Source organism: Lycium barbarum, chromosome 2, assembly GCF_019175385.1.
Source record: "Lycium barbarum isolate Lr01 chromosome 2, ASM1917538v2, whole genome shotgun sequence".
Taxonomy (NCBI): Eukaryota; Viridiplantae; Streptophyta; class Magnoliopsida; order Solanales; family Solanaceae; genus Lycium; species Lycium barbarum.
This window is the reverse complement of record NC_083338.1, coordinates 143,684,319-143,709,935: the sequence shown is the minus strand read 5'-3', so window position 1 is coordinate 143,709,935 and position 25,617 is coordinate 143,684,319. Positions and strand designations below refer to the sequence as shown.

The 25,617-nt window shown below is 35.2% G+C and overlaps 2 protein-coding genes across 3 annotated transcripts; both read left to right on the top strand.

The window, feature by feature from the left end:
• The first annotated feature begins 4,543 nt into the window (after positions 1 to 4,543).
• On the top strand, positions 4,544 to 8,680 carry LOC132623192 (putative nucleobase-ascorbate transporter 10). Of its 2 annotated transcripts, none has more exons than XM_060337923.1 (14): positions 4,544 to 4,740; positions 4,893 to 4,990; positions 5,114 to 5,290; positions 5,679 to 5,779; positions 5,900 to 5,975; positions 6,164 to 6,223; positions 6,484 to 6,659; positions 6,818 to 6,914; positions 7,093 to 7,179; positions 7,257 to 7,315; positions 7,459 to 7,550; positions 7,880 to 7,957; positions 8,036 to 8,196; positions 8,290 to 8,680. In XM_060337923.1, exons 1-14 carry the CDS (start codon positions 4,617 to 4,619, stop codon positions 8,506 to 8,508), a joined length of 1,605 nt encoding a protein of 534 aa, XP_060193906.1. In that variant the 5' UTR covers positions 4,544 to 4,616; the 3' UTR covers positions 8,509 to 8,680. The 2 variants fall into 2 exon arrangements, with proteins under 2 accessions (XP_060193906.1, XP_060193915.1); XM_060337932.1 differs by having other exon boundaries at positions 8,137 to 8,196; positions 8,290 to 8,428.
• Positions 8,681 to 19,578: 10,898 nt separating this feature from the next.
• LOC132623188 (protein SOB FIVE-LIKE 5-like) lies at positions 19,579 to 21,309 on the top strand. Its single transcript, XM_060337911.1, has 4 exons — positions 19,579 to 20,164; positions 20,267 to 20,335; positions 20,434 to 20,509; positions 20,937 to 21,309. Exons 1-4 carry the CDS (start codon positions 19,796 to 19,798, stop codon positions 20,963 to 20,965), a joined length of 543 nt encoding a protein of 180 aa, XP_060193894.1. The 5' UTR covers positions 19,579 to 19,795; the 3' UTR covers positions 20,966 to 21,309.
• Positions 21,310 to 25,617: the final 4,308 nt, after the last annotated feature.

Below are 25,617 nucleotides of genomic sequence, written 5' to 3'. Positions count from 1 at the left end.
ATTAATATAAACTTTTCTTACACTAAAAATAATAAATATAACTTACAAGATGCTCCTTCAGACATCAAGTTCTCAAAGATCCAAATGAACACAAGTACTAAGGTGATTTTAAAAAGAAAATGAGTGATGCTTCATTTGTAGTAATTGCAAAGCGTTAGCTCTTCCTGATGAGACTCTAAAACATTTTAAGGAGAAAGTGATCAAAGCACTGTAGAGAAATATAGCAGAAGAAAAGTAAATTGAGGAGACCTTCTGCTAGCCCAAGATTGTTAACTGAGATCGGAAGATTAAACTAAAGAAGAGGAAGCTTTGAAAAGGAGAACTTTGTAATGGAAGAAGACTCACTTGAATTGGCTTGAATTGAGTTACAATTGAGTTTTGTATGGGTTGATTACAAATGCCTAATGTCACCCGTATTTATACTTGTCTAGGAATGCTTCTAGATATTATTCTAGATACATCCAAAAGAAAAATCTAGTTACTCTTATCTCCTACCACTATTCTAGACTATCATGATATTATTCTAGATACAAAAGGATCTAGATAATTCTATCCTCACACTACTAAAAAAACAGGGATTTTCGACCAAAAATTTCGACCACACGAGGTCGAAAAAGCCTTTATTTCGACCAATTTTTCGACCACACGCGTAGGTCGATAACAGCTTGGTCGAAATCACATTCTACCGAAATTAAGGGAAAAATTGTTTTCGACCACATGTGGTCGAAAAAATTATTTTTATATTAAATTATATTTAACTTTTTCGACTACGTGTGGTCGAAAACATTATTTATATTTAAATATAAAAAGAAAATAAAAATTCAATTTCGACCACATGTGGTCAAAATCTGGCAAGAATCTTGCTAAATTTCGACCACATGTGGTCGAAATTGAATTTTTCTGGGTACAATTTCGACCTCATGTGGTCGATATTGTGAAATATCTGGGCTGATTTTCGATCACCTGTGGTCGAAAATCTGGAATATTTTTTCCAGCATTTGCCTGCTTTTGGCAGCCCATCTGCCAATTTCCAAATAGTCAAATTCATCAACCAAAACAGTCATCCAATTTATCAACAATGCAATACAACAACCATAAACAATGTTCAAACACTTGAACACTTAAACATTGTCTATTCAAACACTTATAAACAATCAAATTCAACCTCAAAGTACTTAAAATTACAACTGCATTCAAATATTTAAACATCATAAACTACATTCAAACACTTAAACATCATTCAAACACTTAAACACTATAAACTTAAAAGTACTTCTAATTCGAACTAAAACTACATTCAAACCCTTAAAGATAATATACATATCCATTTAAACATATCCATCATAAACTATTAATTTGGGCTTGCATACCCAACATCTACATGTAATACTTGGATACATAATTTTAGATAGAAATAAATAAGGTTTAAGACTTGAGTCCTATTTGCCCCTTTTCTAGTTCTTCGGCCAAACATGTCGTGCTTCCAAATTTCTTCGCTTCAACTTTTGGTACATCTTTGTTCTACTGCCTTGCGTTATTTGTACCTCGCAAAAATATGAAAGGAAAATGTTAGAAAAAATGATACGCCACCCCATAGGGTGACGTTTAGGAACATAAATAATATCCCGCGGACTCGTATCAAACTTTGAGAGCTTTGATTACGGAGGCTCAGACTCACGGTTTCGAATATGGCAAAGGAACCTGAATCATGTCGCGGCTACAAACTAGTGGCCATTCAGTTCCAGGTGCATAACAACATATCCATAGAGAAACAATAGCAATCAATGATAGCAGATGTTTCCCTCAAAATGTGGTAATAAACTTTGACTCCAGAATGGAGCATCTGCTTGCCTGAAAGTGCCATAACACTTTGGCTCAGATGCAGCATTCCTGTATCTTTGAAATAACATGTCAAGATATAGTGGCAAGCCCAGCAAAGTACAGCAACATAGTCAGCCAAGTATGATAGCAGTTCCCCTGGCTTAATAGCTTAAAGAAATAGCATCAAGTGTAACATATTATGCCTTAAAGTGCAGCAACCAATTCATTTCAAAAATGTGGTCCAAGAACCCACAGCAAGCAGCAGATACAGTTTTGTCAAGATTTAGTAACTCAAGTGTAGTGTCACCTCTTATCAAAGTAACACACCATAGCAAAGAAGCAATGGAAGGACTACTTGACCAAGGCAGCAAAATGAAACAACTAAAATAAGAGACTACTTACCTCAATTTCATCCATTTTGCTTTACTTTTAAAATGTGGAAGCAAGCTCATCTAGGTGTGTTTTCAAATATAGCAGCAAGGCAGCAGCCTCAGAGAAACAACACAAGACAGTGATGTGATGAACCTCTTATTCATTATGCCTAACGCTAATATAAGGCATCCGAATTCATCATAATTAAACAATCTATGTTTTATAAAGGTGGCATCCAGACCAATTTAATTTCAATATTTCATTCAATTTCAATTCAAAACCCTAAAAAAATAACATGATATAAACCCTAAAAAAATAACATGATGCGGCATATAGATTTCTATGTAAAACTCTACTAAATTGCAATTAATAGTAGGTCTGATCCCATAATTTTAGAAATACAATGAGTTCAATGCTAAGACTTTAAATATTGAACCCCATAAAGTTTAAATCCTGAATCTGACTCTAATTAAAAGGACAGACAGCGATTAGAGAGTAATAACAATGGATAAGCTGCAATTTAGCAGGGTTTTGATTCAATATCTACAACATCAAAGTACAAATTCTGCTACATTTAGAAAGCAGATCCAACAAAGGGATAAACTGTTGAGATCTTTCAATTAAATGACCAGATTCACAAGTGGGTCTTCAACAAAGTGGCCAGATTCACAAATGGGTCTTTAAGTAAGTGATTATATTTTAACAAGACATGTCTCTTTAATAACCATACCCCCAAATGGGTCCTAACCCAGATTCACAAATGTGAAAATTCTTGACAGTTAATGGCACATACAAAATCAGATCAGGCAAGATTAAAAACAGAATATAAAGAAGCAAATGTAAGTAAGTATACATACCTGGAGGAATGAAAAAAAAATACCTGAGCTTGTCGAAAACAGCAGTGGCGTCTGGTTGGGATTTTCGACTGCTGGTCGGAAACGGCGGTGGCGTGCGGCGTTGAGGTGGGGTGGTGGGCTGCGTAGAGAGGAGAGGGAGGAGGAATTAAGGAGAGAGAAAGAGGAAGGAGAAAAATAAAAAGAAAGTAACCCGATGGGGTCTAAATCTGTTTGAATTTTTGACCACATGTGGTCGAAAATAATTAAGTCATATTTGACCAAATTTGACTTAATTATTTCGACCACTTGTAGTCGAAATTAGTTTTTTTTTTTTTTTTTTTAAATTAATTGTTTTATGTTTATATAATTTAATTATGTATAAAATATTTTTTCCCATTTATTATTTGTACAAAAATTAATTTCGACCACACGTGGTCGAAATTCACTTTTCCAGTTAAAAAATCGACCCAGTGTGGTCGAAATCCTATAAAAAGTTTAATAAAAATTAAATTCTGCAAATTTCAACCACCTGTGGTCGATTTTTTTCCGACCAAAATTGTGGTCGAAATTTTTTGATCGAAAATGCCCCTTTTTTTAGTAGTGTCAACTATAAATATCTAAGCGTCTAGAATTTCTAGACATTTCCTAAGTATATATATCAAAGATATTACAATATAACTTTCTAGAAACTCTTCTAAATATCTATGATATTTTTCCTTCCAAAAAATTAACTTTAATTTTTCACAAGCACATCTAGGTGATGATATTAAAAAATGCTTTCACTAAGAGTTGAACTACCTGGACTTCTACAATTAACAAAATGACTTGTAGTGCGACACAATATTTGCAGAAAATTTAGACCAACAAACAAGAAATAAGAGCGCGGGCAAAAAACTTATGCGCACTTTGTGCTCATCACGAAATCATTACTGCAAGACATTTTTTATATATATTTATATATAGAGTTGTCACTTTAATTTACCAATATGGTTAATTAATATACAATCTTATTTTAATTTGTAATTGATAAAATTAATAGTCCGTTTGGACAAACTTTTGAAAGGCCAAAAATGTATATATTTAAAAATAAAAAGCACTTATTTAGAGGAAGAAGGAATAAGTGTTTTTGACTAGTTGATATAAGTGCTTTTGATTTTTCCGGACTAAGATTTTGATTAAGGAACCGGGATTCTGGGTATCAGGGATGAAATAATCCGTATCCAATTAATAATCTCATTTAACCTTTACAAATTACAGAGAATTTAGAGGATTTTAACATTGAAATTAGTCTTTAGTAGGAGCTACAGCACGAGATACGAAGCACAGGGCTTTTTTCATACATGAGGGTGAGTTGTTTTGGTATCAGATATTAAATTCATATCTTTCACTCTTTAAAACTAAAGAAAAAATACTGGTAACGGAAATATACTCAATTAGTTTCATATCAGTATGTCTAATTATAGCAACATATTTGTAACGTTCATCTTTTGTTTGCTACAAAACAAAACAAAACAAAAAAAAAAGTCATGCAAGAAATATATAGAAGCATTTTCAACTTTGCCTAATAGCCTTCTCTAAGTTTCAATCATGTCTAGTGGCAACAATGGAAGTGGTGCTAATGGAGCTAAAAAAACTGAAGAATTACATCCTCATCCAATTATGGAGCAACTTAAGAATGTCCAATACTGTGTTAACAGCCCACCACGTTGGGGTACGTGAAAATTTAGAAATTAGGATTTAAATTATATATAATGACGACAGTTCTTACACTACTGTCAATGTAATTTAACCAGTTATATTTTCCTTTTTCAATTGTTGTTAATAAAGATTTGAAGTAAGTGTGATTAATTTATGATAATGCAGGGGAAGCATTGTTCTTGGGATTTCAGCATTACATACTTAGTCTTGGTAATATTGTCTTAATTCCAAGTATCATAGTTCCTCAAATGGGTGGTGGCAATGTAAGAATTTCTCTCTTCTTAACATTATGACTAAGTTCTCTTTTTTATCAACTAGTTAATTGATCTTGTATATTACTACCTTTTTGTTGATTCAACTGATCTTGATCAAGTCTTACATTGTAGGATGAGAAGGCAAAAGTAGTACAAACATTGCTTTTTACTTCAGGTGTGAATACATTACTACAGTCCTTACTGGGGACCAGATTGCCATTGGTAGTGGGTGGTTCATATGCATACTTGATACCAATTAGCTCAATTATCCAGGCTAATAGGTTCGCAGTTCTTCAGGATCCTGAGCTGGTAATGTAACATTATTATCTCTCTCTTTTCAGGTGGGAGGGGTTTGGGATCAGAGGCGGATCCAAAATTTAAACTTGATTGGGTTCAACCTTTAAGTTCTTACTGTTTAATCCATTTTATGGGTTCGGAAAATAATATTTGTTGAAAGTTTAGTGATTCTTCACATATATATATTTACGCCCTATGTGGAAGATATTGGGTTCTGGTTGAACCAGACTCCATCCACGTGGGCTGTGACTCCATTAAAATTGCAACAAACAGCAGGGCTGAAACCATAAATTTTAAAAATATCGAGGGTTCAATACTAAAAACTTTAAAGATTGAACCTGTAAAACTTAAATCCTGAGATGATGTTCATTGAATTTGTTTTCATGACTGATATGCACAGAGGTTTATGCACACAATGAGGAGCATACAGGGGGCCCTTATTGTAACTTCTGGTTTCCAAATTCTACTGGGCTTCCTTGGCCTGTGGAGGAATGCTGTAAGGTGTGTGTTAATTATGTTCTTTTTTTTTCTCCAGTCTTGAGCATATATGGAATCAACTTTAGGTCATCTAATTTATTTGCTGCATAATTCTGTATTTCTCAATTTTATTCTATAATTTAGGTTACTTAGCCCTCTATCTGTGGCACCACTTGTTGCCTTAACCGGACTGGGGCTCTACCATCTTGGCTTCCCATTGGTAAGAATTCTAACCGTAGACTTCTCTTATATTTATATGCTTTTGATTTAAAATTTGCTCTCCAGAAAGATGAGAACATCAGATTCCTGAAAACAACAACTACACCTCTGTAACAAACAAGTTGGGGTCGGCTATCAGATTGCTGAAAACATGTTCACTGATTATATTTTGTATCCTTTCTTTTGTAGATTGCAGAATGTATCGAAATTGGGATACCACAATTAATTTTCATGGTGGTCATCACACAGGCAAGTAATGCCATTCACTTTTCAATATAATTATGTTTGGATATCTTTTTTTATGAGCACCTTGTTCTAATTCATGGAGTTGTTGTAGATTAGACTATAGTGTATTCTCTTTGTCATCACACTTCAACTTTTGTGCATTAAGCTTAACTTTCTCTTAACTTATAGATTTCTCATATGACATGTCGTGGTAACAGTATTTCTTGTCGTTTATCCTCTTCCAACTCACACTTGATTCCCTTAATGTAATAATGTTCTTGCAGTATCTACCAACATATCTCAAATTAAAGAGGCCCATATGTGACCGGTTTGCAATGCTCTTCTCTATAGCAATTGTATGGTTTTATGCAGCAATCTTGACATGGAGTGGTGCATACAAGAATGCAAATGAAGCAAATTGCCGCACTGATAGCTCTGGACTCATTTCTGGTTCTCTTTGGTGAGATTTCTCACTTATATTCACGTTAATAACGGCAATTCCTATTTCGTTATTATTTATTTATTTATATGTAATCTTATTGAGTTTGGTTTGAAGAAAATTTATTCATAGGACTAGTGAACACTGTCTTATGCTGCCACTTGCATCACTTTATGCAGGATCGACATGCCATATCCGTTCCAATGGGGGGTTCCAACTTTCAATTCTGGAGATGCTTTTACTATGATGGTCGCTTCTTTTGTTGCTTCTGTGGAGGTCTGTTCTATGAACCTCTACTTATCCTGTTTGCTATTGCTATATGTAACACATAGTCTTCATAGTTAATGTTGTTAAAAAGAAACTGGCTGCTAGAAATAAGTTCTGAATTGTTTTGGCACACTGTTCTTCCATTTGTATAGTGAAACTTACTCTTGAATTAATTTTGGCTTTGTAGTCAACTGGTGTATTTCATGCATCAGCGAGATATGGAAGCGCAACACCAGTGCCACCTTCTGTCGTTAGCCGGGGTGTTGGCTGGCTGGTGAGATCAAATTAATGTTCTCGGGTATCATCTCTGCATCGATTTTCATTTACCTCATGAATCTTAATTCTTCGCAGGGGATTGGGACTATGCTAAATGCTTTTTTTGGTGGTGTCACTGGTTGCACTGCTACAGCGTAAGAATCTCCTTTCTTTGTAACATTTTCTAATCTAAAATCTAAATTTCCTCCTACTATGACTTAAGCACGGACGGATACAAACAGTCTCATCCGTGCTTGAAATTTCATGTGAAATGAAATCAATTAACTATGACTCACAGGGAAAATGCTGGTCTATTGGCAATGACAAGAGTTGGAAGCCGAAGAGTCGTGCAGATATCTGCTGGTTTTATGATTTTCTTCTCCATATTAGGTATGCTAATCTAACGCATTGATTCAAAGGACAAGAATCTAGTGTTTCGGATTCATAGTTTACTTATCCTAACCGGTATACATAAAATATACACCGATTATACATGGATATACACATATTATACATGGATTATTACATATCGTATACGTCCGTTGGCTATTTTTAGTTTAAACAGTTGGATAGGTGGCTATTTAGTTAATTCTTTGAATCTTCTATCTTATTAGTTGATGGAGAAGGACTGACTAGTTGTATTTCTACCAAAATTAGACTCTTTTTCTCTGTTTGCTGGCTAATGCCAATGTATCGATTCAATTTTTATTGTTTCTCAGGAAAATTTGGAGCAATCTTTGCTTCAATACCTGCATCAATCATGGCTGCAATATACTGCATCTTCTTTGGATATATCTGTATGTATCTCTTAAAAATTTTACCATTTGGTTAATGTAAGTTTCCAAATGACATTTGGCCCACCGGTTGAATTGCAGCATCAGCTGGTCTTGGATTTCTCCAATTCTGTAATCTTAACAGCTTTAGAACAAAGTTCATATTGGGATTCTCACTTTTTCTGGGATTGTCCCTACCACAGTACTTCAGAGAGCATCGCTTATGTTCTGGATTTGGTCCTCTTCATACACATTCAAGATGGGTAACCACAATTTTTCATCCACTAAACTCGGTCATTTTTTGAATTGTCATTACAAAACAAGCTCCTACTAATGTTTGTTTTCTTAAATTGCAGTTTAATGACACAATGTCTGTCATCTTCATGTCACACGGCACGATAGCTGTTGTTGTTGCTGTATTTTTGGATAGGACTCTTCCGTTTAGTAACGATGAAGCTCATAAAGATAATGGCTCGCATTGGTGGGACAAGTTTGTGGTATACACTAAGGATGTTAGAAATGATGAGTTCTATAAATTACCATGCCAACTTAATACGTTCTTCCCACCTTATTAGTCAAAAAAAGATATGCCATCGCAGTTTTGTTGGTTGTTTCTTTCACAAACAATATGTTTTCTGTCATTGTAAAATTTCATTACTTGAACTCTTCCTTTGCTTTGTTCTTCTTCAAACTATATGTCATTTCTGTTGCCTCAAAGATGATTAATATATTGTATTATTGCAAAAACAGTGTCCAAGTCTTGTTACTTCATTCAAAGAATGAGGTTCCATATATACATGGATATATGAATTTCTGGTTCGTAGAGAATGTCTTGATGTGATATTCATTTCATTGCTGAAACTATAAGGGAATGTTTGGTATGAAGTATAAGCAAAAATAGTCCTAGAATAAAAATTTAGTACCACCTTATCACTTGTTTGGTTGCTAATCCTGAGATAAGTTATCCTTGCATTAAAAATAGTACCGAGATAACTTATACCCATCAGAGGTACAATAATAATCCTAGGTTAACTTATCCTACGATAAAACCGGGAAATTGACTAAAATAGCTTTGAGGGGAAATTTTAGCCTAAATAGGGTGGAGGGTATTTTTGTAAACAAACTTCTTCTTAAAAATTAGGCAATGCATGTTATTTCTAATACAACATACCAAACAGTGGATAGAAAATAATACCAGGATAACTAATCCTAGCATAATTAATCCCAGCATTACTTGTCTTCAAACCAAACGACCCTAACAGTCACCAGACTCACCATCTATAATAGTATTTCACTAAAACATGCAAGTATTTTTTGAAATCGTTTTTGTTATAATTTACCTCTATAATGCTTTTTACCTATAACACCAATACTAATTATTACTATATATAAATACTCTACAAAATTACCTCTCTATAACAAAAAAGTAATCTACTGATTATATCATTGGAGACGTAACTTATAATTAACTTTTTAAGTTCAAGCGGGAAATCTGTAATGTTAGAAACTCAATCTTTTATAACATTAGAAAAGTTGAAAAAAGAATTTTGAATCATTCTTGTATATAACAGTTAAATAAGATTAAAATGTCAAATAGTGTTATTCGTTTATAACATCCAATTGCTATAACAAGCAAACAATGGTTCCAAAAAAATGAAACTGTTAAAGAGAGGTTTGACTGCAGTGAAAAAACACTGTGAGTCGACCTCAGGCTCATTTAGGCCGACAAACAGAAACAAGAGCAAGTTGGAACTGTTTGGAGGAAAAGTTTTTTCAAATCTAAATATCCAGTGGAAGATTTTTACAAAAACTAACACAAATGTTCCTCTATTTTCAAGAGAATTATTACAAATACACTTTAGGTTTGCCACAATTATTTCCCAAAAACTAGTAGGAGTACAAATATTCTCCAGAAAAGAAAACATTTTCTCAAACCTAGTTTTGTTAAACCATTCTATGTAAACTCAACCAGAGCCAAATCAATTGCGCCATTATTTTCTTTAATTTCCCCATTAAACAATGTTTTGAAAAACTTATTTTTTTCATGGGGGATAATATATTGAATATAGGAATCCAGATTCCGGATATCAGGGCCGAAAGCATACGTATCCATTAATTGATTTGGGGTCATTTAACTGATTCAGAGAATTTTGGATATTTAATATTGAAATTAGTATAAAGCAGAGAGTTAAATGGAAAATTTTAGTTGAAACAAGATACTGATGCACATGGCTTTGGAACAGCACACGTGTGGCCATGGACTTAACCAAGTCAGTATCCAGTACGATGCTGGTCCACCTCAGTTTTTACAAAAAAAAAAATTGGCTGTACTATCTCATTATCCTTTTTTCTTTTTCTAAATTTTACTAACAAACCAGAAAAATAATGAAATAATTGAAAAGAGAAAAAAATCGAGGAGTAACGGGAATTGACAGATTATATTATGAAATGCTTACGAGACACTTCATTCATCACAAAAGAGTTATCGCAACCGTTGTTTTAGTAAGAGAAAAGGGTCAAATATATCCCTCTACTTTAGTTTAATGGTCAAATATACCCTCCGTTAGTCAAAGTAGATAAATATACCCCTTCCGTTAAGCAAGTAAATAAATATACCCCTCAGTTGACAAAATCCCCAATTCCACCATTAATTATCCGATTTAACTTTAAAAAACTCATGTCCGACCCGACCCGACTCGCAAATTAAATTCTTTCCACCCAAATATACTCACCACCACTACAACCGACCCAATATAACAACCACCACCACTTCCACCACCACCGCCACCACTGTTTAGCACTCTCCTTCCCCCTTACCTCCTAAACAGTTCCGACAACAATGATAAGCTTCTCTACCACTATTTTTCCTTCATTCTCTTTTTTTTATCCACCTTAGATCTTAGTTATTGAAAAGTTAAAGAAAAAAATGAAAAGAAGTCCTGACGTTTTTCTTGGAAACAGACAAGGAAGTACAAAATAAAAAAAAAATAAAAAGATTAAAGAAAAAAACAAAAAAAGGTAAAAGAAAGAGAAAGGAGAATATTACAGAGGAATTTCATGCGATTCGATTTCGTCAATTTGGGGTTGATAGATTCATTCTTTTTTACTGTGATTGGGTTTCTATACATTTTTTTTAGATTTTAAAGGAGAATAACTCTATTTTGAATGTATTTTAATTCAACTCTCAAACAAAAGGAAAAAGGTTAGATACATCTCTTGTTTACATTTCCCGAATTGTTGCCGGAACTGTTTAGGGGATAAAGGGGAAGGGGGAGTGCTAAACAGTGGTGGCGGTGGTGGAGGAAGTGGTGGTGGTGGTTGTGTTGGGTCGGCTGTAACGGTGGTGGGTATATTTGAGTGGAAAGAATTTAATTTGCGGGTCGGGCATGAGTTTTTTAAAGTTAAATCAGGTAATTAATGTTGGAATTGCGGATTTTGTCAACTGAGGGGTATATTTGTTTACTTTCTTAACGGAAGAGGTATATTTATCTACTTTGACTAACGGAAGGGATATATTTATCTACTTTGATTAACGGAAGATATATTTAACTATTAAACTAAAGTAGATAAGTATATTTGACCCTTTTCTCTTTTAGTAAAGTAGATCTAGTTCGGCTTGTACTATTCTTTGTCGGTCCCAACAATTCAAATTTCGACACTAGAGTTTATAGCCATGTGCTTGGCCAAGTGATAAGACAACGGAGTTTGGTCCCGTAATCAGATATCCAGTTACTAGTAGTACGATAAAAGTGATTTAGAAAAATATGTTACAACTCTTCAACTACTCTCATACTAATAAATTAGAATATGAGATGGTACAAGATTTTTAGACACGGCGACTAATCTTGACCTTTCATAACTGAACCTCGATAGATACCAAATGTCCTTTAACATTAGACACGCATCAGACTAGTGACAAATTGTGACTGTCCTTGTAGCAATTTTTTTTTTTTTTTAAAAGTACATGGTAAAGTTCAATAAGATAAAAAATGACAAAAGATTTTACCCTTTTACTAGCAAAACAGTTACTATTAGGAAAAAAAGAAGTTTGCATATATTCCGTAGATAGAAAGGGTTATACCGATTAGATAAACAGATTAAAACTGGGGTTAGAAAGAAATTAAAGCGAAAGAAGGAACGTACGGTGAAAATAAGTGGATTCTTTGTGTTATGAGGGCAAAATAGATGTTTCAAAAACCATAAGAGCGAAGCAAGAGATGCAGCGATGCTAAATCTAGACATTTTTCCAATGTAATATCGGTGTATTAGCGATTAAGAGCAGCTTCGAGCTAAAATTGTAAAGGCGATGACATGGATAAGGCAAACTTCGAATTAAGAAGAAATTAAACCTTTTCGCAAAGTACAAAAGTAAATTTGAACCTTTTCCATAGAAGATTAATAAGTAGTAATTTGAAATATTTTGATAATGTTTGTCAAATTGAAACTAACAGAAAAATCAATAGTTATGGTAGAACCAATTTTCTGTTTTTTTTTTTTTTCCAAATTCTACTTTTCCTAAAGGACATAAGGAGATTCTTTTGTGTGTAAATGGTGAATTTGGCTGTCATTGCGAGAACGATAGTCCTACACCGTCTTGTTAGGTCCACTTCCACATTTATTGTTCAGATGCATCTATACCCTTCTTCATTTAGACGCACAGTGCTAATCCAATTGTGATTATAACTATAAGTTCCATGTCTTTTTTTTTAAAACGATAAATATTAATTAATTAGAAAGTAGACCCTTTGAATAAAGGGGCTTGTTGTTTATTGGTACGTCACTTTAAAGATTGTGCACTCGCGGAATATTCATAACCATGAATTTTTTGTATCAAATCTTGTCCCCCTAATGTCGAGAAATCATTTGGATTTGCATATTCTAGTACGTCATTGAAATAAATATTCTAGGAGAATTGTCTTCAAGTATGTTGATGTTGAAGATTTCAGGTGATTATTCCTTGGAGATTGAAACAGACTCTATGGATGTAATTAAATTTTTAGAATAAGGACATCCAACATATGATCACATTATTCATGATTATTGATGGTTAATGCTCCAGATGAAGAAGCTGGTGATCAAGCATAATTTCAGGTAGGGTAACGAAGTACATTCACCAATTGGCTAAGGAAGCTCCCAAGCAGAACAAACAAATTAAGTATTAGTATAAATATTCTAGTATCTTCAACAAAAAAGTAGAAGAAAATAAAGACCTTCCCTAATATAATGCAGTTTTAGACATGAAGGTTAACTCCTTGGGGATATTTTCCATTTTTCCTCGGGGAAAAGGAGACTTTTACATTTAGATAATAAGGCATGGGCGATTTGACTCCATTGATGTGGACTTTGATGTTTGTCTTTAGCTGGCTCCATTGATAGAAAGAAATATGTTAAAAAATGTCTTCTTGTGAGTTGTGACTTGCTAGAGTGCGACTCTTACATAGGAGTATAAAATAATGAGGCAGTGAGTGACAAAATCTTAACCTTTTCAACGGACCACATAGGATTGGCAAAGGCAAGTCTCTTGCTGCATTGCCCATACTTTTCATCATCACTCTTTGCTGGTTAAAAGTCAACGATATGTGGAAAAAAAGCTACAAAACGACCATTCTTTTAGCTTTGTAAAATCAATCATCGTAGAGCATTCTTCCAAATTTTTTTCTTACTTATGAAATTGAAGTTGTACATGCTCATGTGGAGTAAAATTGGATAAAAGACCAGGTCAACAAGTCGATCCCTCACTTAAAATTTGAGCAGAATTTCACCTCAAAAGTTAGCTTGTGCGGTGAAGAGTTGCGGACCAATTATAAGTTATCGTATTTCCCTTGCTAACTTCAACCCCAAAAATTAGCTTACAAGATATACGGCTGCTAACCACTTATAAGCAGTCTACAGAGACAGACCCATGCTTCTAACTTGATAGATTTAAAGTCCTTAGAACCAAACTCACTATACTTCTAAAATTATTGTATTTGCTGAAAATCTTGTTGCTAACCAATAGCGTCCACTTTTACAGGGAGTTTAAAACTAGAAAGTTGTTATATGTTTAATGGATTCTGAATATAAATACAGGCCTGAGCAAAAGTTAGTGAATTTTCGAAAACGCGCACCCCATACTCTGGATCCGCCCGTGGTCCATACCTCCCTTTCTCACATGACAATAGGACTCTTGGGTACTTCACCCACTTGATATCAAAGTCCTACCCTTGTGTGGCGACCACACTTTCTCAATAGGCGTACACTATTATTCAGTCACATGTGTAATGTCACGGGCCGCCTCCTTTATAGTGTCTGTGGTACACTAATGGCCCGTGCGGCGCCCGTAGTCCAGGCGGACTACGAGCCAGCCTAATGATAGTCCCAGGACTCATGGCATGATCTTATGTCCATGGCTTTGGAGGCTTAGCTTCAACGGTGCTGCTGAGACGATGTCAAGGCTTTGGCCTTGCCTTGCTAGAATGCCCCTGTGGCAGGTTTCATATGTCCTGTCTTTGCCTACACTCACACTTGGGGTTGGCTATGGACATGACAGTCCCTCGCCAGGAGCTGAGCGTCGCGGGTGCGCGCACAGTCCAATCCTCTGGCTTGACACTGGTCGGGTGCCTGTACGCCCGAGCGGTGCGACGCCTGAGTAGGGCAACTCTTGAATCCTTGGCCTATGTCATGGGTGTTCTTTGTAGTATGCCTATGATGCGGCTTTGCTAAATGTAGCCCTCGCGACATACTTCCATCTTGCACGGTGCAGCGTCGCCCTACGACTGCACGTCTAGGCCAACGGACCCTTGCTCGCTAGGCTGAACCTGAGCCAAGCTCACAAGTCAACACACGAGGCTCTTAGGATAGATGTCTCGAGTGTTCAATCGGCACGGAGGGATTTCTTATTCTCAAGGATAGCCCGCAGGGCATAGTCGGTCCATACGTCAAGCCTCCGGCCCTCGTTGGGCGCCCAACGCTGGCCTGTGGCCGAGCGCCGCCCATAGAGTTGCGTGACTCGTATGGGTACCTAGGATCCAATGGGGATGCCTAGGCAGGCCCTTGAGGTTGTTCCCCAAGGATGCTCACTTAGTACGGCTTGATGGTGGCACGTACGGGGGAGGCTGGCTGAGCTGAGACACCTCTGCCCCCCTTATATATGCTTTAAAAAGAAAAGCCCAAGGTTTAGCACTGGACATGATTCTGCCCGAGAATCACACTTGGTCTTTCTTGATGATTCGAACTCCAAATGAAGCGCCGCCTGTTCCTAACTCTTTATCTTGACTTCCTTCACTCCTCCATGAAGTTTCATCTCATTCCCATGCTCGTGGAACGCGATATGGCCTTAGGAGCTTTGACACTGACACTGCTCCTTGGCTAAGTCAAGCCCTTAGGTAAATGATGTTCAAATGACGCCAAACTTGGTAAGCATATTCAATAACATCCTAGGAAGGGTGTGTTCACCCGAAATCCCAAGATTCCATCTGTGGCTCGGAAATGCTCGGGACTGACACTCAGGCTCGCACGGGGTCGCTCGAGCGTCGACAACCCGTGGGCTTATCTCAGATCCTTGCTACACTCCCTTGCTGCTCCTAGGATATGCAATGGAGCATATCTATGATGATTGTGGACTCTCGTCCTTCGGCACCCATGTTGGTGCACGTCGCCCGCACGGCTGACACTGCCTGCGGGCTGACACTGCCTGTGGGCTGGCACTGCCTGTGCGACTGACACTGCCTGTGGGTTGGCACTGCCTGTGCGGCTGTGCGGTTGGCACTGCCAGCGCGGCTGACACTCGTTTGGCCCGCTCGGGGCATGCAGGGTTACGGGCGCCAAGGCACAATGAAGGCAGCCCGTAACAGTAATTTTGATTTCAAAAGTTAACTTATGAGGTAAAAAGTAGAGGATCGACCTCCCTTTATATCCGATGTGGGACCCTTGGATGTTTAACTTACTTGGGCTGAATTAAGTCCCACCCTATGTTGCGACTAGTCTTTCTCGCTAGCTAGGCGTCACAATATATATGCACCTATTTCTCAAAATTGGATAGTTCACTTTACATGGTTGCTACTTGGAATTACTTGGAACTTGTCTTGCGCTAACACCTACTTAAAAATTGCTCGTCTAATGTTTTCCAATTAGTCGTTCCATAAAAGTGGTTAAACAAGTTTTTTTCAAAGGAGAAATATATAGAATTTTTCTTGGAAAAAAGAAATCAACTTAGCAAAGGACTAAAAAGAGTACAAGTGCTAGCGGGATGAATCATACAAAAAGGAGGTTTTGGGCGGGGCAAGAAGCCAGCAAAGGGCATGTGCAGATGAAATTAAAGTCTGGGACCAGACGACTTAAAAAAAGTATACCCTGCATCCTCCCCCCCCCCCCCCCCCCCCCCGCAACCAATTGAACACACACAACTAAATGGTTATATTGGCAATCCCATAATTTAGTCTTATATGAGCTACCTTTTTGCCCTATAATAATGACATGATTTTTGGGACACCTCTCTATCTCCCTGGTGTGAATGAGCAACTGTTTCTTCCTAGGCCGGCACACAGTGTGCTGCTTCGTTATTATTATGTCCTGCCTACTCCAATTATATTTTCACCCTAATATACTACTAGTTTTTTTAAAGTAACTATGGTGTTGGAAGCTACTTGCACATCTCTCATGTTAGATTAGCGTGCTGTACATTGTTGTACTTTGTGTAACTTAAGTTGTAATTAATGTATCTACCCTTACATATAAACAGAGATACTTACCCTGACTAAACTGCAGAGGCGTAGCCATGTAGACTAAAGGATAGGGGTGTTCAAATGAGATTGAGAAATCGATCCGAACCGGTAAACCGAATCAAATCGACTTGATAAACTGAAAACCGGCTTGTTTTGACTTGATTTGATTTTAAATTTTAAAAAATCGATAACATTTGGTTTGGTTTGGTGTTAAACCAAAAAAACCAGAATCAAAACCGAACCAAGCCGATACATACATACACTTTTCTTACCGATATATATATATATATTAAGTCCAATACAAATTCAAATAATTAGTAAAAAAAGTGTAGCCCATTTAAGTTTAAGGTAAAATAAAAAGAAATTTGCTAAAGATAAAATAGAATTTCTCCCTTATTCAGTTTTACTGTTCCCTCATTTACATGGCATCTGAATTACTACTAATAAACTAGCATTTTATCTATAACAAATTAAAGGGAAGAAAACGACACAATTGGAATTTAAAAAGATTTGGTAGATGATTTTGTCTTTCTGTTTATCATTTTTTGTTTTAAATTTTGTGCTTTCTTCTCAATGCTTCATAAACACGATGAATCTAGATAACAAAAATTTCGAAGGGGCTGCGCAATATCAAAAGGCTATATATAGGGAGGTAACTACAATCATGAAAAGTAAATGTTATGCTTCTATAATTTCTATACCCATAGCCCTAAGCCTATACCTATATAAAGTTAATGAATTAATTAAGAAGATTCTTAGATTTGAATGGATCACTGTCAAAGTCGTATTTAGTTACCATTTGATTCAAAGGTTCTTTGTATTAATACATTCTTAAAAAAATCTTTGTATTAATACATTCTTAAAATCCGAAAATACCAGCAAAAACCGAACCAAACCGATAAAACCAATGAAACTGAAACCGATAGAATTTATACTTTAATGGTTTGGTTTGGTTTGAATATTAGAAAAAATCGACTTAATTGGTTTGGTTTGGTTTTAACCAAAAACTGAGTCAAACTGGACCATGAACACCCCTACTGAAGGATGATCAGTTAAACATCCTACATTAAAAAATTATTCTCAATATATAAAAATTATATTATTGTCTATACAAGTCAAAAATTACCTTTATATATAGCTACATGCATATTAAACTTTGAACACCCTCGACAAAAAGTCTTACTTCGTCAATCAGAAAGTTTACAATTACTCCAATAGTCCAATATCTCAACTAGTTCATTGGGTAGTACCTAATAATTCTGTCTACAGTAAAACTTTTCTTTTCTTTGGCTTCTGGATTTTGCAGAAAGGCCAAGATTGTAACTTGCTGTGTTATATAGCTCAATAATCACATGTACGAGTATTACCTAATGATGTGCCACTGACAAAACTTTTCAAGAATTGGCATTTATGGTTTGTTGAACGGGAGATTTTCAATAAGTCAAGAAGACTTGACTATTCAGTGGTGGAGACACCTAAGTATTTGTCTATAAATGTGTGTATAAATCTATGTTTTTAAAATAAAATAATATGTAAATATTCAATAGGCAAAATTGCAAGGTAATATCAATTTGAGATAGGAAACAAAGTTCTAAACTAACATAATCCTAAGCACATATTCACATACAAGTCGAATTGTGACAACAGTATGAGATTGCTTAAATAAATTCTGTGCGGGCTAAGAAAAATTGGTAAACACTAAACAATGCCAAGACCAAGCCTCCAATTATGACCAATTTAGAAAACAAATGAAGTCAAGATGCTTTGTTTTTTAAATGTTTATCTTATGTCAGCAACAAGTGATCCAAGAAAAAGCTTCAATTGAATCTTATTAATAAGTTCATATATAGCGGAACTGCCTGCACTTTATGAAGCTGCTACTGACTCACTTCCTTGTTTTATGTTACTCAAAATCTTGTTATCGTGTTAAGTATTTGGCAGAGTTAAAAAGATTTGCAGACAATTCTGAACTTCAATTCCAATGACAAAGGCTTTTTGACAAAAGTATTCTCACTAACTTTGTCAATACATAATATGAACAGAATCCCACATTATCCACAGTTTGGAAGTTTCTTGCATGTGATGATTTACTAGGATTACTGTTTTATCTCATCCTTTATAAATTGCAATAAATAAAGACCAATTCAATACAGGAATGAACTCTTATTTTAAAGATACTTTAAGGTCCTATCCTACATTTTTGTTATGTTTATCTCATATTCCCTTTGTGTTTTTGCATAATTTTACTTACTATACACTCCCTCACTCCATTTTGATTACTGTTTTGTCTCAAAATAATAATCACTTTAGGAATTCAAGATTGAAGTTAACAATTGCTTCCAATTATACCCTTAACATTAAAGAAGTATGCATAATATTTAAGAGGAAAAATCAGTCTACTGTTATTGAATAGGGTAATTTAGTAAATTATACCTTATACTCATTGTTTTTTAATGGGCGTGAAAAACCTAAAGCAACAGTTAAAATGGGAAGAGGGAGCATGTTGTTGTAGCATTATAAACCATATGTCACTCTTGCTATTTTTCGGAATAACTCTGACCCCTTCACTTGTTCGTGGATCAAATAAATATCCACTTTTAACATGGATGTGGTAAAAATTCAATTATCAGAACTTCAAAAAGAAAGTAAAGAGTGTAAAAAATGGAGTGTGGTAAATAACAAGCACAATATGCAAGGGAATGGTTGGCATTTGCTGGCTGGCTGTTGCACAAATATTGTGGAACATATGATTTTCTTGCAATCACCATGTTGTACCAATATCAATTGCAAGTGGCCAAAAACTCATTCTCTCCCCTCCCCCTCGCCCTCCCCGCCCCCACTCCTACCCCATGACTGCCAACTGGCAAGTTTTGATCCTTCACAAAATTGAGAAAAAAAATAAGGCCAAAGGATAAAGCAAAGGACAAAGCTAGTCTACCATTAGTGTGCTAAGTTTGGTTTTATATACACCGTACTCTTCTTCTTCTTTTCTTCTTCTTCTCTTCCCACTTATAAATACACAACAAATGAACATAATGCAAACCATTTTAATCTTCCTTTATTAAAAACCAAACCTTTACTTTTCTTCCTCTGTTTATTCAAAAAACACCAAGTATTATAAGCCCTTAGGTGCATATTATTTTTCATAAAAATTTCAAGAATGAATATATCAGGTTCTGAATGTAGCAGTGGGTGTGAATCTGGATGGACAATGTACTTAGATCAACTCTCAAATTCTAGAGATCAATACAACAGAAGAGATAATACTAATCATAGCATATATAAAACAGAGTATGTTGATGAAGAAAATCAAGAAGATGAAGATATGTCTATGGTTTCTGATGCTTCTTCTGGTCCACCACATTTTCATGAACAATATTGCTTTGATGAAAATGGATATATTTTCTATCCATCAGCTTCTGAAAACACAAAGGCCAAAGAGAAGAAGAAAATAAAAGAGCAAAAGGGGAAAAATCAGAATCTTTATCTTGATGACACTGCCAGTTCTCCATTCTCTAACTTCCCCAAGGCAAGTCCAATATAACAACATTTTTATTAGTCTCAAATGTATTTTCTTTTTCCTATATTTCATTTTGACATATACCCTTTTTGCATACTTTTATTTTTTCAGGATGACAGATGTTATAATGATAGAACTTCCATGGAGATGGTAACTGGCTTCTCTGAAACGCATTCAAAGGTTACTCTTTTTTTTATTATTATTTTCTTCTTGGATTATTCTTCTGAAGTCTTTTTATTACCTATAGAATTAACAATGAGAATGTGTTATCTATTCAGGGTAAATCTGTTTCAGGGAAGCACTTTGGATTCTTGAAAACATCTGTCAGTGGAAGAACTTCATCAGAAAAATCTAGTGAGTAAAAAGAAACTACACCACTTTTCTTTATAACTGCTGCCAAAAAATCTGAAGTCCATTTACAAAACAGAATAACAGGGCCTAGTTTGTTCTTGATATTAATACAATAACAATTAGGCCTCTGTCTCAATTAAGTTAAAATTGATTGTATAAATCTTTACTTTGTATAAATCTTTCATCTCAATCAAATAGTATTAAAAACTTTTAACTAAAACATTTCTGCATTTTTTACCGACATAACTCTCTGGCAAGATGAAAAGACTCATAATGAACTTTAGACCCAATATAAACGTTCTAACATGAATAAAACTTAATCCCAACTAATTGATATTACCAACATATATTGTTCTCCTTCTATTTAGTTTCTTATTTTTCACTAAATATTTTTCAAATTTTAATTGATTTGGCTTTGTGTTTTTGGCAGGTGGATTGAAGGGAAGGAAGAGGCAATAAGAATTGGCAAAAGAGTATATGTTGTGTGTGTCTGCAGCTGCAGTTGAAGAGAGAGTAAAGAAGATTGATGTTTGAGGGGTGAATAGGGGGCATGAAAAAGGGAAAAAAGGGGCTTTAGATTTCTGAGGATCTTGTTTTCATCCTCTTTTCTTTTTAAATTATTTTTAATCTTCTTCCTAGTTACTATTATTCCTGTCTATGTAGTGGGAAACAACAGAAAAATATAAATGTCAAAAAAAGAAGAATGGAGAAAACTGTCTGTATCTTATTATCTCTCTCCTACACCAGAAAAAAAAAAACATAAGTCAGGAGAAAAAATAATAATAACAATAATATTAAGTCCATTTTCAATTTTTCATCACCTCTTTACAGCTTTACACTATCTCATATTCTTTTATTCTTCAATAAATTAATTTAACTTTACAAACTTGTAACAAAGAATCTCCCAAGAAAAAAAAATGAACTATTATTCTTATTGTTGTAAGTTGTAACTGTGAGAATTGCCAGCCTAGCTGAGGGAATTTGATGAACTGATTGAGTAGGTTCAAATTGATAAAATGTAATATACTCGAAACTAGAACAAGACATTATGAATAATGTAAGATTGATCCCTTTCGAGTTTCATTTTCTACCAAAAGGGACCAAAAAAGCACTACCCCACCTAGTTCTATGATAAACTATCTACTAAAAATATGATCCATACATAATTTTGGGGGTGCAATTATTGGTTTTGCAGCAATAATGGTTGTGATAGAATATTGATAAGTATTTTTTCATCTTTAACCAGGCTGGATACGAAATCGACTTTGTTACTACACGTTTTGCCCCCAATGTAGGCGTGAATTTGGATTTTGTCGGGCCCAATGCAAGCACCAGACACCGAGTAGGAGACTAAAAAAATATTCTTTTTTAATTAAATTTAGTTATATTTTGTACCTTCCCAATATCTTGTATTGAAGGTCTAATGATTCTGAGAATTGCCACCCATATCTTGGAGCATGACATAATTTCAAGAAAAAGACGAGACCTCCAGCTATGTGTTCTGAGTGCTGACAATTTCCCTTCTTGGTACACTAATAATTGTTATACTAATATTAACAGTGAACATTTTCACAAAGTTTGAAATTATTGAAAATGTTGTGTGGATTTGTTGCTCAAATTAGAATGAATTAATGGTAGCTTAATTATTTCTTTCTTCTTTTCAATAATTATTGATCCTGTTGTTGGAGGGTTGATATTCTCCATGTGTTCCATCTTGATCCAACAAATGCACTTGTTACAGAATTGCCACCTGCTGTTACAGAAACAAAAACCATTAAATGAGAAAGACCAGATGTCACCTTTCATATGTAGGTAGATATTCTTGCAGGTTCCATGTGATTGAAGGTGCCCTTTGTCTCTGCTAATTTAATGTGTGGCTTAGGTTTTTAAAGCATTTTGTTAAAACCCTAAATGCATGCTTCAAAATACTTTTTTCTATAACTATCTGATTTTTAAAATTAACCGGTCCGACTAATTTATATATACATCGCATATAACCAGTCCACGTGGCATATAACCAGTCCATTAAAACGAAAAAAACTTTCTTTAACATCTCTTTTTACATTCTCAAAGCTTAAATCTGAAACTATTAATTCATATACACGTCGCATATAGTTGAGTCCTATCAACTTGTGTTGAGTTATGGTTAGACGAAATACAATGGCAATAAAGGGTATGAAGGAATATAATTTTATTCAAAATTCTTCGCTGCATGAAAATAGCTAGAACGCCCTATTTATATTAGCATGAAATTTATTTTAATTAAAATTAGAAAACCTATTTCTATACATCTTATTTGAACATAAATATAATCAATAAATATTAAATCCTTAAAAAATTTGATTTTCTATAACTTTGAATTAATCTTCCAACGGTATTTTCTATAACTTTAAATTATTCTTCCAACGGGATAGTTGTAGTAATGTCGGAAAAAAAAATTGACATGACGATTTCGAAGTTTTATATTGTCTTTTCATAGATAATGAACACACAAATTAGCAATAATTGTGGAGAAGTTGCATGCTTGCATAGTGATATTAGATGAACAGTAGCTGTCAGCTTGATTTCAATGGAAACTTGTGGTGCATATTCTTTAACAAAAATTTGTTGGTTTCTTTACTAACTTGTTCTGTTTTAAGTCAAAAGCTTCCTCAGATGCTGACACAAATGTTTGTACATATTATGTTAAAAAAAGTAATAATAAGAGGAAAAAGGCAAAGAGTTAGGCCTTGCGGTTGCTTACACACAATTATTTTTTTATTATAGAAGCAGTCAATAATTCGTGCGCACACGTGCACGTATATGTCGAAAGACTCGAGGAATTGTGTTTATTTTTTGGAAGGATAAATACAAACTTTTCATGCATATTTAAAGAAGGAAAAAACACTAATCTTCACCAATCTCAATTTATTAATAATTAATACCGTGACTTAGTAAATGAACATGTGAAAAAGGAAGAAACATAGTAGTAGCTAGGACAATAAAAATATCAAAGCAGCCTAAATTATACGCACTGTATTTGAAACCATAGGTAGAAGATAAGCATGAAGAATGTCAATTAAGAAATATATTTTTAAGACTTCCAATTAGCAAAATTTGGACACGATACTTCAACCGCACTTTAGGGCGTATTTTGAGATTCCATGGAACTATGGGAGGAACTTGCCTATTTGTTGCTTTTTCTTTTTATTTTAAAATACAAGTAATGGTTAAAATTTAAATGTTACTTCAGAAGGAAAGTAATATTAATTAATTTGTTACCGTATAAAATTATTTACACTATTAATTGACTTGATCAATATTGTTAACTCCATGTAGGCGTGTACACTAAATATGGATCCATAACCTAATAGCTAGAGATGGAGGATAATCGATTGGAGAAGGTTAAATTAATTACACTGAATGCCTCAAACACTTCACAAAATTAGACTTTTCAACTATTTATTTTAGATAATATAATTCATCTAGCTAATGTGCTCTCAAAATATCTGCTGAAAGACTCCAGTATCTTGACTACCTTTTTTATTGGTTTAGGTTATATATATTGACAATTGTTTACCCCGAATTTCGGTAACAATTAAATTTGTAAGTAAGGTATAGGATATGTGGATGAACTTTAATCTATTAGGTTAGTATGAAGTGCCAATGAATTTGTTTCTAGCTATATTTATATGAATAGGTGCTTGCAATATATATATATATATATATATATGCGTATGATGGTGATGGTGATTGATTTATGCCAAATATATTAAGTAATAGTGAAAGGATAAGCAAACTAATGAAGAACACCACGAGATCCGGACCAATATCTTTTGGGTGAGAGCTTTGTATATTTAACTATTACACTGTTGAGATATGGAAAATAAGCCAACCTAAAAAATACGAGAAATGTCCTCTATTTATAGGTATGTCTTATGGGTCATGAATGCAATACAAAAGCCTTTATGAATAAAGAAACCCTAAAAAAGATAAGGTATGACCGTACAGTCTGACACTCGTACGATCGTCAGTGCAAATGGCAGAACGGCTTCCTGACGCGTGGCAACCTCACAACCGATTATCCGGACCAACGGACACGTTGATTTAGGCTCGGTCTGTCCGGATCAACGGACACGTTGATTTGATTTGGGCTCGGCGTATCCGGACCAACGAACATGTTTTTCTTATCTCGGGTCAATTACATCTAGTACGATACCCCGGTGTGAAGAAAAGATCGAACATGCTCGTGCTAATTTGGACTTATCCTCAGCTCTGGTCTCACCGGTCACACATTGACCCAATTTTTACCGTATACAGATAGTCCCCACACTTTCCGGATCATAGTTTTATCGGAGTGACGGGAAGTGGATAAGTCCCAAAACCGGTGGTTCCTCAAGCTCGTTCTTATCTTCAAATTAGGCGGGAACCGTTATGTCATGTCTTTCTGACTTCGGCCACGTGTCTCACCCCGAATGGCCAGCCTCGGGAACCGTCTTAACCCACGTCGCTTCAAGTCACGTCCCATTAGTTCTCGGACACGGGTCATCTCTCGATTGGCGACCTCTGTAACCGCTACAGTAAATCGTCTATATAAGGGCCAAAGTTACTCATTTTTTACTTTCCATTTTCACTTCTCACTTCTCACTTCTCTGATCTTAAGCTTCTTTGTTAACTTCCCTCCTTGCTTGAATCTTCAACATTTTCTGCAACAAAGTTCAACCCGAGCCTTCAATCATTCTAATCTTCATATTTCATTATTTCGCTCCTGCCTTGAAATTTTCATCTGCATATTTAAACCTTCAAATCTTCATACCAACTCCTTCATTTTTAAAATGTCAGCCAATACTGATTTTGCTTCCCAGGACGTACCCTCGGTTTCTTCCTCGGGTGCCGAGCCTACTTATAAACCCAAAGGCAAAACCGTTGTGGAACCAACCGCCCTGGACATAATACCGTCCAAACCCAATTATAATCACGAGTTTGCCGTTGAGAAACCGGTACAAATCACGGATAGGGGTTCCGACGTGAGGCGGTACCCTTCGTCAATTACAGAGGACCTCCTACCTCGGATCCGGGCTGACTGTGGATGGGATAAGCATCCGGTGCAAGTGTTTTCCCCTTGCCCCGAC

Excerpts from the sequence above, each read along its gene's own strand:
- LOC132623188 (XM_060337911.1), top strand. The coding sequence starts at position 19,796 with ATGAATATATCAGGTTCTGAATGTAGCAGTGGGTGTGAATCTGGATGG. Across the intron at positions 20,165-20,266 it reads CATTCTCTAACTTCCCCAAG|GATGACAGATGTTATAATGA; the intron begins GCAAGTCCAATA and ends TTATTTTTTCAG. Across the intron at positions 20,510-20,936 it reads AACTTCATCAGAAAAATCTA|GTGGATTGAAGGGAAGGAAG; the intron begins GTGAGTAAAAAG and ends TGTTTTTGGCAG.
- LOC132623192 (XM_060337923.1), top strand. The coding sequence starts at position 4,617 with ATGTCTAGTGGCAACAATGGAAGTGGTGCTAATGGAGCTAAAAAAACT. Across the intron at positions 6,660-6,817 it reads CTCATTTCTGGTTCTCTTTG|GATCGACATGCCATATCCGT; the intron begins GTGAGATTTCTC and ends CACTTTATGCAG. Across the intron at positions 7,180-7,256 it reads GCCGGGGTGTTGGCTGGCTG|GGGATTGGGACTATGCTAAA; the intron begins GTGAGATCAAAT and ends AATTCTTCGCAG.